We start from the raw sequence: 21,540 nt of genomic DNA, 5'->3' as shown, positions 1-21,540 counted from the left end.
AAAAACAGTTGTCAGTGTTGTTCCTGCTAACAGAAAGAGTCTTTTTTTTTTTGTCAGATAAACAGTAACGACATCAACAACATAATATGGCTTTTCAATATTTTGTTTTATAAACCGAAAAAAAAATCCTTCAATAAATGAAACCAGTTATTGCCAAAATTAATTTGAGTGAAGCCTCCTTTATCAAAAGGAGAGCGGAAAGTATTAGGAAGAGATGCTTGAATTTATATGGAAGGGGGGTGGAGGAGATGATGATTTCCTTATCATAAATCCGATAAGAATATTAATTCATGTTCTTATTTCCCAAGTCACTATTTATTTTTATTAGGTAGACATGATAATTTGCTTCTCAAGAAAATTAGTTAAACCGCAAATTTAATGGTAGCAGCTCAGTGCATTTGGGCATCCAGAAGTGGTGGAAACAACCTGAAGTTAAAACCGAGCTTCAGAATGGGGATGACAGGACTTAGGTGACCTCAAGAATTAAGGCAGGTCTCTAAGACAAAATGGTGTATCTCCCCCAGAAGATATACCTAATAAAATGGTCAGTAACAACATATTTGCAAATGGCTGCCAAGATTTGTATAAATATTTTATAGCAATGCAATAAGAATTTCTTTTAGCACAACTACACACACAAAGACGCACACACACAATCATAGACGGCGATATGTACACAGCCACACAAGTAGATATATTTGGCTGTGGCCCAAAGGCCTGAGCCCACAGGCAAGAAAAGTGGGAGGCCCACAATCTGGGCACATGGAGGGAGTATGCATGGGTGTGTGTGTAAGAGAGAGTGTGTGTAAAGAGGAGGGACAGCAAGAAGTGGGTGGAGTAGATGGAGATCCTGAGGGAGGTGTTGAGGGATCTCAGTAGCTCTTCGTTGCAGCACCTTTGAAGGAACTGCGGTTGAGTTAAGACTAATTCCAACAACTTCACATGAGTAGTTTTTTTTTTCAATGGACTGCACAGACTAGCTCTGGGAGTACGCTGGTTGTCACCATGCCATCAGAGGTTTCTTTAAGTTCCTGAAGCATTCGCAGAGGACAATATACCTCTGGAAGAGTCACCTAACTGGACCTCAGGTAAGTTTTCCGCTGCACTCTATTTCACTCTACTGGTTATTGTGAAGGAGGCCATGACTATTTTGTTTTAATGTAATACTAAACACTTTACTGGAAGATGTATGAACGATTCATCCACTGTGCAACAGGAGCGAAACTTTTTTAATGTCACTCATAAACCAAATATGTTCAATTTTCTTCTGGAATCTTTTTTTTTGCGTTATTTTTCTGCATTTAAAAATGGACCTGTAAGTTCACAGTGAATGATTTGGTGTGTTTTGATGACTGCAAATATAAAAGACTCAAAATAGTTATCTTTCTGTCAAAGAAACGAAATAAGTTTCCTTGGAAGTCAACTTTAAACCTGACATGAAAAGAATAAAGCGCTGCAACATGACGCATGCATGTAAGCGCACGCAGACAGGTTTCTGTCATTTAAAAATTCTCCTTCTTATTTTTTCATTTTTTAGCTTTCACATAATTTACTTTGTAAGAAACTGTACTGCTCAATCGCATCGTGCATGTTCACAAATCTTTTGCAGGACAGGAGAAAATGAACCTTTTTTTCAGATCAGGAGGTGGTTTGGCCTTGAGGTGAAAGTGTATTCTGTCACTTTCCTGCAAGGTCTGCTTGCATTGCACACACACCCAATTGATAGCGGTCTTTGTGATAAATCGACACTAAGATAACCTTCAAGTAATGGCAAGTTTATTTCTTTAATAACCAATGTTCCTAATTAGAAAGAAAAAAAAAAACTAGTTAATATTTTGAAAGCAAATGGTTCTTTTTTGTAAAAACATGTTAAATGTGACAAATTTCAGATATTTGGTTGTGTTCATCATTTAAAGAATTATAGTAAATCAAACTTTTAATCGAAGATTCCTTATCTTTGTTTAAATTCTGGATTGTGGAGCTTAGTTTTTCTGCAAGTGTTTAAATATTATAACTAACGTTGGTCAAACCACAGAGTTTGTACAGAGTGTGTACGCATATAAAGGATTAAACGAGCCTAATACCGAGCCGGCCATCCACAGTGCCATCTTGGCTCTTCTGCTAAGCCGATGACTTATATAAAATATTGATTGCATTTGTCATGTGAATTGGATCTGTTAGTCTTGTGAAGTGCCACAATGTCATTTGTTGTGAATAAGTACTATTTAAAAAAATGTATCAAAGAAATCTGGCCTTAATAGCCTCACACGTAATTTCATTGAGAAACTGAAGCTTGTTGATGGCTGATAAGGTGGTTGTTAGGACTTATTGAGAAGAAGTCCAGATGTTGCTTGAAGGATGAACAGAGCTGCCAGCAGTAAAATGAGAGATGGGCCATCAGGAATTAAATGAACCTGCTGAAATCCTGATCTATGTTTCTGTCTCAGTGAACACTATTTTAAATGCCAAATGAAACCGACAACAGTTAAAACTAGATTTGAACAAAATTTCCAAGCAGACTCCTGTCAAACCCACTCACCTCCTGCTGTCAGAATTGTCTGAATGAATGACAGGAAAACCAGCTGGGAGTCCTTCTGTGGCTTTTCTGGACCCATTCTGTAATTATGGCCTTCGCTGTGAGACTGGGCGTTGGTGATTGCTTGTGTGGAGGGTCTGTTTAACTTAAAGGGACATCCTCGACCTTTCCACTCAACCTCTAACCCTTCACTTGACACAACATAGCCCTGCAGACAGCCGTCTATTTCACACAGGGATAAAACTGTATCGCCAGAAATGATACCCCCTACCTATGTTGCTTCAGTTTGGGCAGTCAGATATTATGCAAACCTCATTGAACTGCAGCCTAACAGATTTGGTGTTCTCTCATTTAAACTGAAACTGATCCAACTGCAATACCACATTGGGTTCGGGGTGAGATTCAAATCTCAAGTTATTTATGACATGTTTAACCAATTGCTTTCAGAGAACCAAAGGATCATCGCTATATGTAGGGCTGTACAACATCAAGAAAACATGACATTGCAATTACTATGTAGATTTCTATGGACTAACATTTCCCTCACTCTGCTCTTTATTTTTTTATCATTATTATATTCCCGCCACATCACATTGAGTTTTATCATCCTGGTCTTTAAGATCGAGATCAGGTGTGGGCAGTAAAACACTGTGAGACTCCACCCAGATGGCCAAACATAGTATTGGCAAGCAGATTTTGAATGCATGCCCCTTGGAATGTTGCATCCAAACATTTATTTTGCAGTTGTCATGACTATTGCAAATTGATCTATTTTGCTCTCTAATAAGGTTTCATGTTTTTATAGAACGACCAGAACAACAATTTTAAAAGGGAAATTAATTTAGTCAAAGCAGCTGTAAAAGGCCATTCTTGTGAGGTAACCTTTTAATATCATTACATTTTTGCTTAGCAAAGGGTTTTGAAACCCAATGTGCTGTTTTTATTGTGTTTAATAAAACACTGGAGAGTTGTGGGTCTCTAGTGGGTTGCTGTGGTTTAGCGAAGGAGCATTCATGTAAAGATTACAAAGTTTTGAATTCGATTCAATTTCTGCACTATGTATTCAAGTGTCCTCGGCTAAGACACTGAACAACACATTGTGAACCAGTCTGTGGAAACAGTTTGTGAATGTGAGTGTTTTTGTGTGAATGTGACAGTAAGAGTAGAAAAGCCAATATCAGTTGGGAAATATAAACTGAATCTGGTTGCATTATGCTATAATGCTCAAGACAGAAATAGTGTTTTTGGCAGTCTTCCAGGATATAGAGAAGAAACTAACTGGTTTTGAAATGATTACATCCTATAATTGGCATGTGCAAAGCTTCAGCACAAGGTTCCATTTGGTCAGAATGAAACATTTGATGACCTACTCCACTGGTTTATGGCTCCTCTTCTGTGTAAAGGTACCAGTAACCATTTTAAATGCAGTATGATACTATCATTGTTTGCAGTCCTGTTTAAATCAATTATATGGATGAATAAAAAAATATATTAAAATAAATGACTGCCTTTTGAATACTGAGATTGAAAACATTAAAAGCAAAACTTTTAGGTTGCATATTTTTAAATATTGTAAAGAACTGAGAAAATGCAACAGTTATACAAAAATCTTACCTGTTCATTTTTATGTTAACAGCCATAATATTACATTTTAAAGGCAGTACTGTTGTAATTTTAAAAAAGTTGCGCAGTTTGTGTCTGTGGTTGAAACACATTTCACGGACAAGGTAACGGTTTGCTAACCCACTGTTAAAAGGCAGTCATTCCTTTCTACAGTCAACACAAGCTGCTCAAGAGGCAAAATTACAATCAGCTTTATTGTCCAAGATTGTGAGCACAAACAAGAAATTTCACTTCAGTTTCACATGCTCATGGTGTATGTACATTGTGGATAAGGCGAGCCTAGTACTGAGACGGCCATCCACGGCATCATCTTCAATGACTTGATGCAACTGGCGGGGATCCTTTGGCAACTTTTTACCAATTATAAGCTGAATATAACTGCGTTGTATTATAACTGGGTTGCACGGTGGCACAGTTGGTAACACTGTTGCCTTGCAGCAAGAAGGTCCTTGGTTTGAGTCCCAGCCAGGGTCTTTCTGCATGGAGATTGCATGTTCTCCCTGTGCATGTGTGGGTTCTCTCCGGGTTCTCCGGCTTCCTCCCACAGTCCAAAAACATGACTATTAGGTCAATTGGTCACTCTAAATTGCCCTTAGGTGTATGAATGAGTGTGTGTGTGGTTGTTTGTGTGTGTTGCCCTGCGATGGACTGGCGACCTGTCCAGGGTGTACCCCGCCTCCTGCCCATAGACTGCTGGAGATAGGCACCAGCTCCCCCGTGACCCACTAGGCGGTTGAAAATCACTGACTGATTGTATTATAACAATTGGATCAAATAGGTATGTAATTGAAATTTAACCTGCCTATATGATTAGACTGTATTTGATTATAGATATCTTTATATGAATTGCATCTGTTAGCCTTGCAAGGTGGCTTGATGTTACTTGTTGTGAATAGGAGCTATATAATAAAATTGAATCAAATTAAATTAAATTAATTGAAAGAAATCTAGACTCATAAATTAATTTTTTTCTTTGTTACTTGAAAACATCACCAGTTGAAGTTGGCCTTACCTATCTTGACTCTGCATATAATGAAGTGCTTTATATTGGACCAGTTTCCTCATTCTTCACAAATTATTTGAATTTCCTTTCTCTCAACTCTTATTTAGTGTGAAAATATTAAGAAAATGAATCACTCCTGCAATCTAGCATATTTAAGGAATTTATTTACATCGTATTTGGTAGCTAAACGTGTTTAATCCACAATGTGCAAATATAGGTGATAGTGTTAACTGTAAATGGGTGTCCAAATAAAACTGCTTTGTGCCTCAAACAAACTTACACAGGCTCAGGTGATCATGCCAAAGAACAATGAGTCCAGGGATGTGAAACTAGTGGTCCTTTGATTCAGATGTGTCTCTGCTCTAACACACCAGAATAAAATTGTTAAATAACCTACTCAGCATACTCATGTCCAACAAATACCTGTTAATGATTCAATATTTGTCAGGTGTGTTTGAAAAGGGCACACATCAAGAACTTGCAGAAAATGGGAAGCTGGGGACTGAAAAGTTTGACTGGTTGCAAAATAATTATTTTTTCTATTCAATTTGGGTTATTCTGGCCAGTCATCAGCATCTAATTAAATGATGAGGTTATAGGAAAATGGGCACACAAGATTTGTTTTTTAATCATTTGCATTGACTGCCATTTAACAGTTAGTACAACAGAGCCAAAAATAACTTAGTTTTTGTGTTGATAGCATATGCTTAACATTTTATATTGAAAAGCAGACTTAACGTTGAAATTCATCATGTTTGTTTCTCCACAGATTTTGTTTGACTCATATTTGATGTATGACCTGCAAAATGTTATTGAGCCATCCTGATAACATGATGAAGCACCTGACAGGCTTTTACTACCTGAACTATTTTCCTGAAATTTTTAATTTTACAGTTCATAAGATTTTGTGTCTACAGTAACACTCTGTGGCTCTTTTATGCAGACTTTACAACAGCAGAAGACAATTGTAGGCACTGCAGTTCAAAATAAGGCTCAACCAAACTTCAAGGAAAAACAACACCTTTATATGAAAACTACAAGCATTAAATTAAGTTAGAACGTTGATCATGAGTTGATAGGATGCTTCAATCTCCTGCTGTCTATGTTGAGTACTTCTGGACCAGAGAGGAGACTTATTTCAGTACAACCTCAAAGCTCAAGTTAAAACTTTGCTTACTGTGGGTGTGAGAGGGTTAAATTGAAGGGCACACCCTGCTTTACCCCAGACAGCAGTTAGCATCATAACCTCACCCAAACATAATCCAAGAAGTCTGATCTTACTTCAAGTCTTACAAAGGGATTAGCTGTGAAAGTAAAGCAAAATAAGTTGCCGCTTCTGAGGTTTTGCAATCATCATAAAGGGTTTAATTTTTGCGGTTGTGGGGATAAAAAGTCTCTTCTACATCTTTAGAATATGATTAATTAAAGGAAAACAGAAGAAAAGATGGACCAATTAAGAATGTATCTTCAAAGCATCTTTATGATACAATGATTAATACATGTATGACAGCAGAATGAATCCTACTGCCAACTGGAGACATTTGTTCAGAGGTCAGAGTCGTTAAGAACTGATAATAAGCTCGAAAATAGTAATAAAGTGAGAACAGAGTGCTGGGAGGCATTTCCCTCCAATAACAAGATGGAGAGACTAGTCCAGTTCTAAGACTCCAGACCAGCTGTCCAGGCCAACCTGGCCTTGTGTCATAAAGTAATTGCCACCTAAACCTAATAATGGGTTGTGCAACTCTTGGCACAAACAACTGCCTTCAATTGTTGGCAATAACTAGCCAACAGTCTTTTGCATCCCTGTGAAGGAGTTTTGTCCATTGTTCTTTACAGGAATTGTTTTATTTAGCCACAATGGAATATTTTTAAGCATGAACAACCTGTTTAAGGTCATATTAAAGCATCTTAATTGGATTTAAGACTAGACTTTGTCCAGGCCACTCCAAAAACCTACATTTTGTTTTTCTGAGCAATTCAGAGGTAGGCGTGCCGATGTGTTTCAGATCATTGGCATGCTGCAATTTTTAACCAGCTGCTAGAGAGCCGAATTCTTGGTTCCGTATATGTAGGCAAGTCTTTTAGGTCCATCAAACCATCAAAGCTTCTCCAAACCATCACACAACCACCACCATGTTTGACGGTCAGAATCATATTATTTTTCAAAAATGCTGAGCTGGTTAAGCGCCAGATGTAATGGGATGCCTTTGAATTTTAAAATTACATACTATTTTCTCCGAGGTCTTGGGGAGCACAGATCTTTTGGGCAAATGTGAGAGAGAACTTTGTGTCCTTTTTGGTCAGCAGTGTTTATTGCCCAGGAACCCTCCATTTTTGCCCAGTCTCTGAATCATGAACAGTGATCTTAACAGAGGCAAATGGAACCTGCAGTGCTTTAGATATTGTTCTTGGTTCTTGTAAACCCAAAGTCTCAGATATGGCTTTATACGCTTTTCCAGTGAGATAAGTGTCAATTACTTTGTTTTTTAATCTATTCTTAAATGTCTTTAAATCGTGTGGTGTTTTTTTTAAATAAACCTTTTAGCCTACTTTATGTTATCATATGGGTTCTGTTTAAATTATTTCTTGATTGTACAGGTTTAGCAGTGGCCAATGATATATAATAATAAATGAACTCCTCACTTGACAGGTGTTTTATATACTTACTCAGGTTATTTTTGCTAATATTTCAATATGTTTGGTGATCTTAAACAATTAACCAAAAAGAAAATGAAATCTGTAAGAGGACAGATTCTTTTTTTTACTGCACAGTATGTTGTGAAACAGGGATAACTGTGAGGCAGAGGAATATACTTTGTATCAGGTCCTGCCACACAGGATCCAAGCTATTTTAAAGAAGGCAGGGTGTTCAATTGCCCTCTAAAAAACTGAAGCTAAACCTTTATGGAGGAATTTAGACAAACTATAACATATTCTTTTCAAATGAAGATTTTTTTTTCATGGCAACATGTTATAAAAACTGGGTGCAAAATGAGATTTATTTTATCCCAACCAGCAACATATTTAATCAACAAAAGTTTTAACATTTGGCTAGCAATTATTCCTTGTATTATCTATCTATTGGTTGTTGGTTACCCATTCCCCAAATCCCTTGTTTAGACACTAGGGAACTTGAACATTACCTATAATGCTGATGATCTGCATGTTTATTTTATGAACAATCTTTAATCTGAATGGAACCACGTGCCATAAAACCTCAATGTAACAGTTAATTGTCAGAAGTGACAGTTTGTGGTCATTTCTCTCTGTGATTCTCAATGGAAGCATTGCCCATACTTTGTTGTCACCAGAACATGCCGTTTTCTCATGCTGATAAAAAAGTGAACACTTAATAAACTGACACCAGATGGAAGCTCCCCATCCGTCATGGCCTAATGCTCCAGCACAGACTCATCACTGTCACAGATTGTACTAGTGTAAAACTTAAAGGTGTTTTTATTATATTACCTACAAAGTTAATTGAACTTGGCAACCATGCAAATTAATCTAAAAGTACTTAAAGTAATACAGAAGAAGACATGTTCATGACTGGGCAAAAACCAGTAAAGGATGATGCATAAAATAAACCTTATTTTTTCAAAAATGTAAACCAGAAACATTTTGTATAGTTCCTAGCACATTAAAAATCAACTGCAAGCAGTTACTCTGAAAATGTTTAATATTTAACAGCAGTTACTGTTATAGAAGAGGCAGTCAATATATCCTGCATCTGGCACTCAGAAATATTCTGTGTTAAATGGCAAACAACAAATACAATACTTTCCAAAAGTATTGATACTTTTTAAAATTTGCAATGTAATGTTAAAAACAAATAAAAACTTGAGAATTTGTTTGTATTTAGCAACCACCATGTCTGATGGAGGGGGGGTTCTGGATGAGTCATGACTTGCTTTTAACAATAGCTTTCTTCTTGCTGCTCTTCCAAAGAAGCCAGATTTTCTGAACAGTTGTCCTATTGACAGATGCTCTCACCTGACCTGAATGTTGGCCTTCTGGCTATTTATCTGATTAATGATCTAATTGGTTTGCCTGTCAGTTTGGGTGGACGGCCAGGTTTGTAGTTCTCCCATAAGGTTTTCATTCATGCATTGAACAGTGCTCTGTAAAATATTCAAATCTTTGAACATTGTTTCATAATCTAACCCTGCTTTAAATTTCACCAGCCTTATGTGTTCCTTGGTCTTCAATATGCTGTTTGTTCACTAATGTTTTCTAACAAACCTCTGAGGCCTTCGCAGAACAGCTGTATTTATACCTAGATTAAATAGCACACACATTGGCTCTATTTCCTAACTAGGGGACTTCCTAAGGCACATGGGTAAAAATACAAATGCATGCCTCACTTCTAGATTTTGTTTTAGAAAAAAATAATAAAACCGAGAATTAATTTTCTTCCGCTTCACTATAATGTGTTTGTGTTGACCTATCACAGGGTTGGCCAACCCCAGTCATCAGTAGCTGCTGTTCTTCATGTTTTAGATCTGTCTCTGCTCGAACACAGCTCAATTAAAGACTGAAGTAAGTCATCAGCATATCATCATGTTCTGCAAAGTGCATTGAATCAGGAGAACATCTAAAACACCCAGGACACCAGTTCCGGACTGGAGTTAGCCACTCCTGGTTTGTCATAGAAGATTAAACTAAATTACAGACTGAAGTTGGTTGTAATGTCAGAAAATGTGAAACAAATTACTATTTTGAAAGGCATTGTGTAGTGCAAATGAAAACCCAGATGTTAGGTCATATAGTATTAATAGTATGCTAAAGTGCTGTAGCAGTATACAGTAAGTGGTGTTAAGGCAGTTAGGCAATAATGATAATGTATCACAGCACTGACAACTGCCATGCAAATTAGGAAAAATAAACTGGTATGATTAAATCTTATCTAGCCAACCTCGCGTCTTAGTTAAGTGTATGTATCCAGTACTTTTTTACACAAAGGCTAGAATGAAGTCGATTGTTGTGTACAAAAACAGTGCCTAAAACCGAGCTAGATGGGGTTTTTTTAAAGTTGGGAGACAGAGTAGGCATAATTCTTCCTGAAAGAGGATGTTCCACAGATTAATCTTAATTTGACTTTATGGGAGTACACATCAGTCCTGTTTTTCTTCCTTTTTTTATTCTTTTAAAACACCCACATCCAAAACAGCACCTTGATGTGATTATTAAAATTTTGTGTTACAGCCAAGTCGTCCTCTCTTCTTTCTTCTGAAGGATGGGGTGTAATCCCTTTACAAAAACGCACAAGCTTTATTTGATGAACACAATCACAGAGGCAACACGAGGAGGCATAATGCTGCATAGTTTTCAGGCACAAAAGGAAAACCATGAAGTTATTTTATGCATCAAGCATTTCAGCACAAATTAGTGATGAAGAACTTTAGTACACATACAGAGATAATGATAGGTGTATGCAGCTCACTCCTCACCCCCACCTTATAGTTTTGTTAAATATTCCCTCTAGGTTTACAATGGCAGACATGCAGCTGCAGATATGCTGGCTTCAACTCTTTAAAGTGGTGGTTTTCACACAGGAAACCGATACTTTTGCAATGACTATCCAGAATCTCTGTGCAGCAGACAGCAAGATTAAATTGATCACCTGTTTTTCTACATATATCCTACTCTAACGCACTATACAAGTTTTGCTATCAATATTAAAATACAATAAGATGATTGTGTCCACCTGTACGTCTGAGGCCATGGTACTGGAAAACAAAAAGAAAGTGCAATTTGTCCTTCAGAATGGAGGTGAATGACGTATTTAAATCTTCTAGCTGTCTGGTATCGAAGAATTATTTATCTTTAGCATATTACGATCCTTAGAATGGATCAGAATAATTAGACAAAAACAGAGCTTGATGACAAAGAGGTTTATTTCATCAACATGCAAATGCCAGGTAAAAACTAATAAATTATTTCTACAAAAAACCTGAACATATTTTATTTTTAACTCCTCTAAACATCTAGTAAATATCCTGTCTTTATATTTTAAAGTATTCTCAAAACATCAAACCAGTAAATATGTTTCTGCTCTTCTAATACAGGTTGGCCAAGCACAGACTTCCTAAACGTGCACATCAAATGCACAAGGTTTACACTTATTAGGATGATAAAACAGAAGTATTCACCTTAGACTATAAACCAACTATTCTTCTGTGTTAGATTCTTAGTAGCGTGACATCAATTATTATTTCAACTTGTACTCCTCCATTACTCTATGCGTCAATTGGAAGAGCTGAAGTCTCTTGGTCTTTTCGCTATGAGCCATGGCAGGACAGAGCTGGAGTTGAATAAACAGATCAGGGCTTGATCCGTAGTAATGAGTGCATACCACTGATCTATCACAGTGAACAACAAGCTCTATCTTCTGGTCCATCTGCCTCCCAGCACTTACTGAAAGTTGTGAGATTTGGATAATTCTCAAACCTTGCTGGAGGGACTTGATAAATAGATCTAAAATCAGCAACAGACAGTTCATTGATGGATGGGTTTTTGGGTTGATGGACTCTTGTGGTTCTAAGGAACTCAGTTTGTCCATAATGGAAACAGTTCCCCTCTTTGTGTAAATAATTTGAAATGGTTATTTGTTATGTATGATTAAGTGGTCTCAATGTAAACATACATTGGACACAGACTTATAAACATTTCTGACTTGATGGGTGCATAGTAGTGCTGTACAATTAGAATGTCTTTTACCTTGGCTTTTATTGTAGGAGTTTGAATGTTCTATGCATTTATATATGCTTTTTCTCAGGCCCCTCCACCAGTCCAAAAGTATGTATTTTTTTCACTATTTTCTTGTTCTGATTTTTTCTTATGTGTATGAGGATGGTGTCACATGGCTGGTGGTCTAGTAGGTCTATGTGTTGGCCTTAGAAAAAGTTGATACAGAAAACAGATAAATAGATGGATGTCCTGGATAATTTTTATTAAAGTAAGGTTATTCACTAAAGCTTAGTTTTGTTTAGCAAAATAACTGTTGACTGAAGTCTTAAATGGCTGCCCATACAGTGGTGGGATGTTCTAAAGCAGTTTAAAAAACATTGTTGATGGACCTAACAAGGTTAATTCTGCATATTTACGAACTCCTATGTAGGTGATAAAGCTTAGTCAATAGGAGTTTGTTATGCAAGACAAGTTTGAATTCTAATATTCCTCAAAGAAAAGAAGGCCTAGTTTCAGTGAGTAACTTTGAAAATGAATTTTCCTAATTTTTGAAGAAAAAAAAAGTGCAAGTTGAGACACATCCTAGTTAAAAGCAAATCCATGGATCCTTACAGTAGAACTAGAGACCAATGTAATGTAGCCCGGGATAACTGTATGCCATGTGTCTGGGTCCTAAGACAACAACCTCTGAAATTAGAAGCAGAATAATAAAACCCCTCCAGCTTTTTAAGTCATAATACATGCTCCTTTAACTGGCTGAGTGTTGTTAATTGGCTTCAGAAATAAGCATTAGATTAGCATTGTTTGCAAAGCCATTGATGCTATTTAAATACTTCAAAAAGTTAATGAAAGCTGTGCTTGCAGTAAAATCATGTTTTTCAAAACATTTAGGGTTACATAATATTACTTTTTTTTTAAAGTTGCACAAGGATAGAGGCAGATTGCAAGATCTACCACCATACATACCTGTAATTAACTTTTTCTATATCTACACATGGGACGTGAGATAAGATAAAAAATATTCAACCTTCTAGTAATAATTCACTATGTTGACACAACAAGAACATCCAGGAGCTTTTAAACTTCAGAGAACTTGCCTTCAATGTAATTTAACAGTGTGTGAGTTTGATGTAGGTTTCAACACAGCAGAAAGTACAAACTCATCATGCTCTCACTGACAGACATAGGTTGTTGATGGGGTGAAGAAAAGCTGCAGAAACCGCTCCTCATCTATGCTGGAAGGCATGGGGGGTGGTGTCGAAATGTGACCCAGCAAGCAGGAGCCGAACATGTGGCTGCAGGTCGTTTGCTGGAGTACACTACAGGAGGGAGGTGTTGGTCTGTTTGTTAGCTGAACTAAGAGTAACATCCTGAAAGCCTCTGCACTGCATCACTGTATGTTCTGATAAAAGATTTTTGGAACAAACAAGAAAAGATGTGATCGTCACTGACAAGCTTGAAACTAATCCAACCATTTTAGAAAATAAACTCAATTGTTTTGTTTTTATCAAGCTTTGTGGTTTTAAAGATTGTGAACAGTCTACGAGGCTTACACACTTCTCCCTTGCAGTTTACAGAGCAAACATCTATTAACCAGCCTTGTATGCCAAAGCATACAGGACTGATTTGCTGGATTCATCACATGTTTGATATAAGGTACTTAGACTTGAACAATATGATGTTTGTAGTCAGACAGTAATCCATCCTCATCTCCTTCTTAATTCGTCCTCCTCTGGTTGGTCATTAAAGGATTTACATTTGTTTTGGCATGAGCTGAACAAATATTTGTATTTCTGCTGTGAGATATGTTGCCAAAGAGCATTTGTTGTTCTGCATTGTCATCAGGCAAATTAAATTACAAGAAGTTTTGAACCACTGGTGATTTAATGTATGTGTTAAAATGCAGTTTTAGTCTAAGATCTGTTCGTAGATTGATTGAGAGATAGATCATCTTGCATGCACTGCTCTGTGAATGTCTATCAGTACACATTAAGTAATGATAATTTCAACAATAATCATAAAAATACCTTTAGTTTTCTAATCTTGTGAAAGCTAAAACATTTTATAATTTATGGTTTTCTGGTTTTCAAGGCTTGTTTTGACTGAGCCCTAGTTTCCTCCTGTTAGTTTTTCTTAGTTTTCTCTTGAATATGGTGTTGGCGGTATTTATTACCTAATGCCATAAATTCTTCATTACATATTACAGTGCATCACCATCTACCTAAAAATACTTTTCTTATTGTCTTAATACTTTGTATATTTAAGGGCTTATAGTATATTTTCAGTGCATATTTATTAGATAAGGCTTAATTGCTCTTTTTTTACTTCCACATGATAGCATCACTCAGCAAATTAGGTCAACATTAGATAAAAGGATAATAATACAGAGTCAGCATGTAAAGTCTGTCTGCCCTCTCTCCCACGGTCCTGGATCCAGATGAGGGTAACATCTGTCTGTTTTGGCTGTTTCATGTTTTCTGTCTTCTGGCTTCGCTGCTGATTGGGTGGGGGTGTTGTTGCCTATATTTGGTGGTCATTGGGCGAGAGGCGGGGTACAGCCTGGGCATCAACAGTCCATCACAAGGAAACACGTTAAGACTATGATGCTTCTACCTTTGTGGTTTACAGATTTTATTTAAAGAAACTGGTATGCCTCATTACTTTTTTTTAAACACTAGAAAAACAGATGCTCTGCCTTCGATAGCATAAACGTAAAGCTTCAAACCTTGTCTCTCTATAGAAGTATCATTTTTTAAAAACTTGTTGGATTTGTTTCATGCCTCTGTGAACAATTTAATGTTGAATAGTAGGCAAAACATGTTTGCAACAGTATTTTTGTAATGGTTTATCGTTATTCAGTCTGTATGTTTTGTTTTTCGTTTTGCTGCATTTTAGGGAAATCAGTCCTGAAAGCTCAAGGAGATCTGTTCCTCTTTATTCCGTCATTTTAAATTATTTGGATTTCATTTGTTCAAACTGTAATAATGATGTTATGGTGTTTCTGAAGACAAAATTCTTCTAAACCTATAATTAGTACACTGGACATTTCTTAATACATCTTTATGACAATCCCGTTAATCTATATCCTTTAGAAGGAGCACAATGTGACATTTGATAAAAAGGACACATTATAAATTAATAGTAGGACACTTAATGCTGGCAGGCAAATGAGAAAAATTGAAAATATCTACAATATGCATATTGAAAAAGTTCAGTGCTGTGCACCAGACATTTTTTTTCTATGTTTAATTTCAATTCATTTTAGTTTATTCCCACATTCACAACACATGTCATCTCAAGGCACATTACAAAGTTAAGTAATTGAGTCGTACAGATTCCAAGTTAAATACAGACATTCCAGTTGATCCTTGTTTTCAAGCAATGCAGCCAAATTAAGTTTATTATCCATGTTGATTAAAAAGTTTTCTAATCCAGCAGATTGCATCAAGTCACGGTCTATAGGATACTCTAAACAGATTTTGAAATCCATGTGGCACCCTGACGGTTATAATCTAAATACCTGTCACCAAACGAATGTCCAACATACCTGGCACGCATTCTGAAACAACCAGCGCCAGTCAAACACCTGCATGCTCAGCGTATTGTGTATAAGAGCACTGTTTTCAGATCCTACATGGATAGTGGGTTTAAAATATCACACAGGTATTCATAAACATTCTTTGTTTGCGTCCTTTGCATTTATTTATATAACTGGATGCTTCAATTTTCTTAGAATAGTGTCAGATAGCGTTTTCTTTTAACCAAGAATCCAGTGCAGTTGTGTTTCATTTTTCTGATGTTAGAAAATCTCGTATCTGCTCTGTGTATTGTTTTCGATCTTAACCGATAATATACAAATTATGAACAAGAAGTGTTGTAAATTTCCAAAATAAATTTTTTTACGGCTAAACTCAAACTCTTTTCTGCTCGTATGGTGTTCTGCTGTTATGATGTTTTGTGATTTTTTATTTTTATTTTTGTTGAGAAACTATGGAGTATGGACTACTTTCAGACCTGGGATCATGGTAATACTGCACCACTGAGCCTGGAATCTGAATTTGATTAGAAAATACTCCAAAAGACTCATTCAACTTATGTACATCTGTAGATCTCCTTTCATCTTTTTCTTAAAATTTTCTCTTTCTTCTGAATTGGTCAATTGAATAAGTGCTGTCAAAACAAATATATATAGATAGTTTTTTATGCAAGTAAAAATTAACTACACGCTGTGTAAAATCATGATCACTAACCAGCAGTTCATTCTACCTCAGAAAAAACATTATTCTCGCATCAATCATTAAAAAAACCCAAAGACGATTATTTAAGCACATTGCACCTAGGTCAATATAAGCTATTCTGTTGGTGTTCCATTTCTAACATTTCACGAGCAGGGGTCGAGCCAGGATCTTCCGTTGAACATGATAAGAATGCAGCAGTTTGATGATTCATGTCAGCTATTACCAGTACAGCCAGTACAGATCACAACTGTTCAAATTAAGATACCTGCTTAACCCTCTCTGTCATCTGCATGAGACCAAGTCATCAGAAAACAAATTCCTCTGCCAAAGCACAAGCTTAGAGGAAATCACTTTGAAGACTATTTGCTTACAGTGTTTGGTCTCCAAAGGAATAATAGCGAGTAAGGGATCTGGCTGCTGTCTGAAACAGCTCGGAGGCCCTGGAACAGTTCTGTTTTACTTGTTGTACAGTGTTTTTGGTAGGGGCAAGTTAGGACGAGTCAGACATGCCACAGGCCTCCTCTCTGCTGTTGTGTGAATGTGTACCATGTTTACATAATAATCTGGTTATTTCTTATGACTACAAGTGTATTATCCCTTGTTCCTCATTTAAAGTTTCATACATCTCATTTTATTCCTTCTCACAGGTCTGAGATCAGACAACGAGGTACTGAAGATGGAAACATCATGTAAAAAACTCCGTTTTTTAGTCACATTTCTCCTTGTGGCAAGGTGTCATGGAGCAATGGAAAAAGGAAAAGACACGTCTCTGTTAAGCTTCACACACCCTCTTTACAATGCTACCATCTATGAAAACTCTGCCCCACGGATGTATGTTGAGATGCCTGTAAAGATGGGTATTCAGCTGACAGACCCCCTATGGAACATCACATATAACATCGTTGCAGGTGACGATGATGATTTGTTTCAAGAAGAGGCTCTCTCAGTTGGGGATTTCTGCTTCCTCAGGATCAAAACCCGCAGCAGCAACTCAGCTCTGCTAAACAGGGAAGTAAGAGATAGCTATACTCTCACAGTGGAAGCAACAGAAAGCACTTTTGAGTTACAGGCAAAGACAAAGGTATTTGTTCAAGTGCTCGACACAAATGACTTAAAGCCTCTTTTCTACCCCGCATCGTACAATGTGAACATCATGGAGGACACTCCTCTTAAGTCGAGTGTGGTCAAAGTCAGTGCTACAGATGCTGACATTGGGAGCAACGCTGAGTTTTTTTACTCCTTCACTAGCAGAGCTCATCCATTTTCTGTCAATCCCTTCACAGGCGTGGTCACCCTTGTCAAGAAGCTCAATCACACTCGGATGCAGAGGTATGACCTCACAGTGTTAGCAGAAGACAGAACGAAAAAGATGTCAGGCATTCAAAAATTTGGAAATACTGCTCGTGTCACAGTAAACATACAAGAGATGCCCAAGAAGTCTCCAGTTATCACACCTCTCCCAAAACCCAAAGTGTCTGCAGATGGAAATGTAGACATAAGCATCCGCGTTGAAGCAGGAGTCAAGCCTGTGGTATCCCTTCATATTGTTACTGGGGATCCCCACCAGTATTTTGAGATAATCCCTTCGGGTGTGCAAAACACTGACTTCCAAGTGATTTCTACAAAGAGGATTGTTTGGTCTCAAAGTTCTTTTGGGCTGAATCTGTCCCTTCAAGCTAAAGATATGAGCTCTCCAAGCTTTCTCTCTCCAATTACAAAAATCCACATTCCAGCTGATCATTATAGGCCTTTAAACTTTCTAGAGGACACATACATTGTCACCTTAAGTGAGTTTTCCCCTCCTAAAACTCACGTAGTTAAAGTCTCTGTCATCTCATTTCATGAAAATGTTACATTTAACATCAAAAATAATCCAGACAGCTCCAATTTTAAAATCAATTCCAGAACTGGAGTTATCATAACAACAGGGAAATTTGACTATGAAAGAAAAAATCGATACGAATTTGATGTGTTGGCCAATCAGGGTGAAGCAGAGACTCATATTGTGGTCAAGATTGCTGATGAAAATGATAACAGTCCACAGTTCAGACAAACATCTTATCAGGCTACAGTGGATGAAAACACACCCGTCGGCAGCAGCGTTCTCAAAGTTGTTGCTTCAGATATTGACCAAGGCAAAAATGGCTTTGTTACCTATTCTTTTGCAAGTTCAGGCCATTTACCTTTCACCATAGATGCTTTCACAGGCATTATCTCAACCTCTGAAACACTAGACTATGAGCTGATGAAACGGCGGTATCACCTGAGAGTCTGGGCTTCAGACAGCGGCAGTCCCTTTAGTCAGGTCAGCGAATGCCCTGTGACAATAACCCTGAACAACTTGAATGATAACATCCCTCTGTTTGAGAGAGTCGGCTGCAACATCACCATACCACTGGATTTAACAGTGGGAAAAACAATTGTTGAGGTTTCGGCCATTGATTTAGATGAGTTGCAGCAGCTCCAGTACTTCATAGAGTCAGGGAATGAGCCCCAAATCTTTGACATTGATCCTGTTTCTGGAACAATCATTCTTAAAAAGCAAATCCCACCACAGGAGGGCTCATTCACTCTGAGAGTTGTTGCTACAGATGGAAAGCATCACTCTGAAGCCTCAGTTGTAAGAGTAACGGTCACAAACAAAGGTGACCATGCAACTGTAAGCTGCTTGGAAACAGGCATTTTTAAACAGATGACTGATAAACTCATAGAGTCAATAAAGCCAGTTTTAATCAATCAGGAAGAGGAGTCTTTCTCAGATATCCACATCACTAACAGACATTCTCCCAAAATTGTTATGAGCGTTCCCAGTTCTATCAATGTTGCTGAGAATTATCAACTTAATTCCACCATTCTTCAGTTCAAGGCCACAGACATAGACTCTGGCTTTAACAGTAAGTTGGTGTATGCAATATCAACAGGAAATGAAGATGGCTGCTTCGCAATTAACATGTTTTCTGGGGACCTTCGTTTAATTTGCCCCCTGGATAGAGAAACCAAAGAGTTCTACATTCTGAACATCACAGTTTATGATTTGGGAACACCGCAAACATCTGCGTGGAAACTCCTTGCTGTCAACATCATGGATGTCAATGACAACCCGCCTGTTTTTGATCAGCCTAGATATGTGATTCGTGTTCCTGAAAATACTGAGGAAGACTCTGTTATCTTCACAGCTCTAGCAGTAGATGTTGACACAGATTTGAATGGAAATGTCCTATACTCCTTATTGACTCCCACTGACACGTTCAGAGTTGATGAGCTGACCGGAGAGGTGATTGTGACGGGTCCGTTGGATCGAGAAAACTCTCTAAGACATGATCTCTGGATCAAAGCCAGTGATCAAGCCAGATCCGGTCCTCAGTTGTTCTCCACCATTAACCTGGTGGTAATTTTGGAGGATATTAATGACAACCCACCTACATTTGTACCAAAAGTCTATCACATAAAGGTTGCAGAGGATGTTCCTTTGGGAACGTTGCTTGTTTGGGTGGAGAGTGTTGACCTAGATCTGGGTAGTGGAGGTCTTGTGACATACAACCTGAAGAACACAGAGGGTGGGATCTTCCACCTGGATTCGTCTACTGGAGCTTTGACCCTTGAACGCGAGCTGGACTTTGAAAGGCGGCCAGCTTACAATCTCACAGTTCGAGCCGTGGACCATGGCCTTCCTCGCTCATTGTCATCGTCCTGCTTTGTGGAGATTGAGGTTCTGGATGTCAATGAAAACCTCCACAAACCAGTGTTCACAGAGTTTGTGTATGACGCCACAGTGATGGAGGATGCCGCAGTGGCCACATCCGTTGTAATGGTTTCTGCTTCAGACAAAGATGTGGGTCGAGATGGAGTGGTCAGATACCACATCAGTGATGGCTCTGGACTTGGAGTTTTCTCAATTGACGAAGAAACAGGTACAGAAAATATAGTTTTCTTCCACTGTTTTAATGATATTGTATAGTTTAAAATATAAATTGAGTTTGAGCCTCAACTGTATAATAGATCAACTAGAAGTCGGCTATGTAGAGACCCTTGTTCTTATCGTCAGTTTTTAGCATCAGTTTAAAAGGCAACAATGTAAAGTATGCTATAATGCTTTACAAAAAATTTATAAGTAAGGGAATCCAATTTCTAAATAGTTTCTACAACCAGAGGTAATGCACATTTAAATACAGTTGGGCATGACTAAACATTAAATTAAACTTTTTTTTTTTTTCAGTTTGATGCAAGGTTATAGGTACAAACTAATTTATGTCTACAGGGAAACATACCAGACAGAAATGACAAAACCTAACATGAATAACACAACTGACATATCTATGTAAATTTAAATTTTTTTTAGAGGTAGGCTTGTCAAATAAATAAAGCCTTAAGGATAAACTGCAGATATTGACTTTTTATACAATTTTAAGTGCACTTAGAATTAAATCCATCAATATAGTCTGCCAAGTTTTTTTCGTGTAAAAGTATAAGGTGTTTAGCCAGCATCTATTATTTTCCAAGGCAGTTGTTCACTTAGCAGCTGTGTTTACTGTGTACACAACACATCTGTGTCATCTTCATACAGTGTGATGGAAGATGAGTGTTTTTAAGTGCCAGCTAACATTTTAATGTTATCTGTTAATAATTTCTGTTAATTTTTCCAGGTTTTCCACTCTGTAGCAATGATAAGATTAATAATTAACAAGACCAACCTCTCCATCAGAAAATGTTATTTCTTTTTTATTAAAATTTATTAAGTAATTACCAATTTATGATCAAATCAGAACTACCAGAGGTGGTCATTTTGACTCGTGAAATCTTTGTAGATATGTTTTTCTCTGTAATAAGACATTTCTGGCTTTCTGGAAATTTCTGGCTTTCTGGAAAATATTTTTTGCTTCATTAAAATATCGTATTGGAACATTCTTCTGCTAAATACAGTATGTTGGTTTTGTTCAGATGCACAACTGTAAATATGCAAAATTAGTGGTTTTATAATTAATGCAAACCAATTAACCAAAACACCAAAGATTAATTTTGAATTTTTTGATTGTCATAGCAACACTCACAGCACAGAAATTTATATTGATTCTGGGCATAAAAATAACCCCTTTGGCGATTAATCTTGTATTTTATGCTGCAATAATTTAAGAAATCTTAAAGAGACCCATTTGAAGGAAAGTAAAGCATTATACAAGGTTGAACATTTTCAGGGAGTAAGCTTTCCCCCTGTTGTCACTTGTTCATCCATTAGCATGCCATATTTGGTTTTAACCCATTAAATAATCAGAAGAGTCCATAAATCAGTTTAAGGTGTGAAATTATTTGACAGTTCACCTGCAGGCTGAGCTCCATGTGACTGCCTGTTCGTGAAATATCAAGTTAAATGATTGAAATCTCTAGGAGAGCATCTAAATTGTGATTGCAGAGAGAATGTTTCTGTGACAGTTGATGTGAAATGAAAAGTT

General features: G+C 37.2%; 1 protein-coding gene across 1 annotated transcript in view; it reads left to right on the top strand.

Annotated features, from left to right (window-relative positions):
* Positions 1-918: 918 nt before the first annotated feature.
* The window catches only part of fat2 (FAT atypical cadherin 2), a 138,786-nt gene continuing 118,164 nt past the window's right edge, over positions 919-21,540 (top strand). Inside the window, exons 1-2 of the mRNA XM_047353683.1 lie at positions 919-1,088; positions 16,741-20,004. Coding sequence (XP_047209639.1) covers positions 16,770-20,004 — 3,235 coding nt within the window. The 5' untranslated portion in view covers positions 919-1,088; positions 16,741-16,769. The remainder of the gene's footprint in view (positions 1,089-16,740; positions 20,005-21,540) is intronic.

Source organism: Girardinichthys multiradiatus, chromosome 23 (assembly GCF_021462225.1).
Source record: "Girardinichthys multiradiatus isolate DD_20200921_A chromosome 23, DD_fGirMul_XY1, whole genome shotgun sequence".
NCBI lineage: Eukaryota > Metazoa > Chordata > Actinopteri > Cyprinodontiformes > Goodeidae > Girardinichthys > Girardinichthys multiradiatus.
The sequence above is the reverse complement of the archived record's forward strand: the minus strand, read 5'-3'. Positions and strand labels throughout refer to the sequence as shown.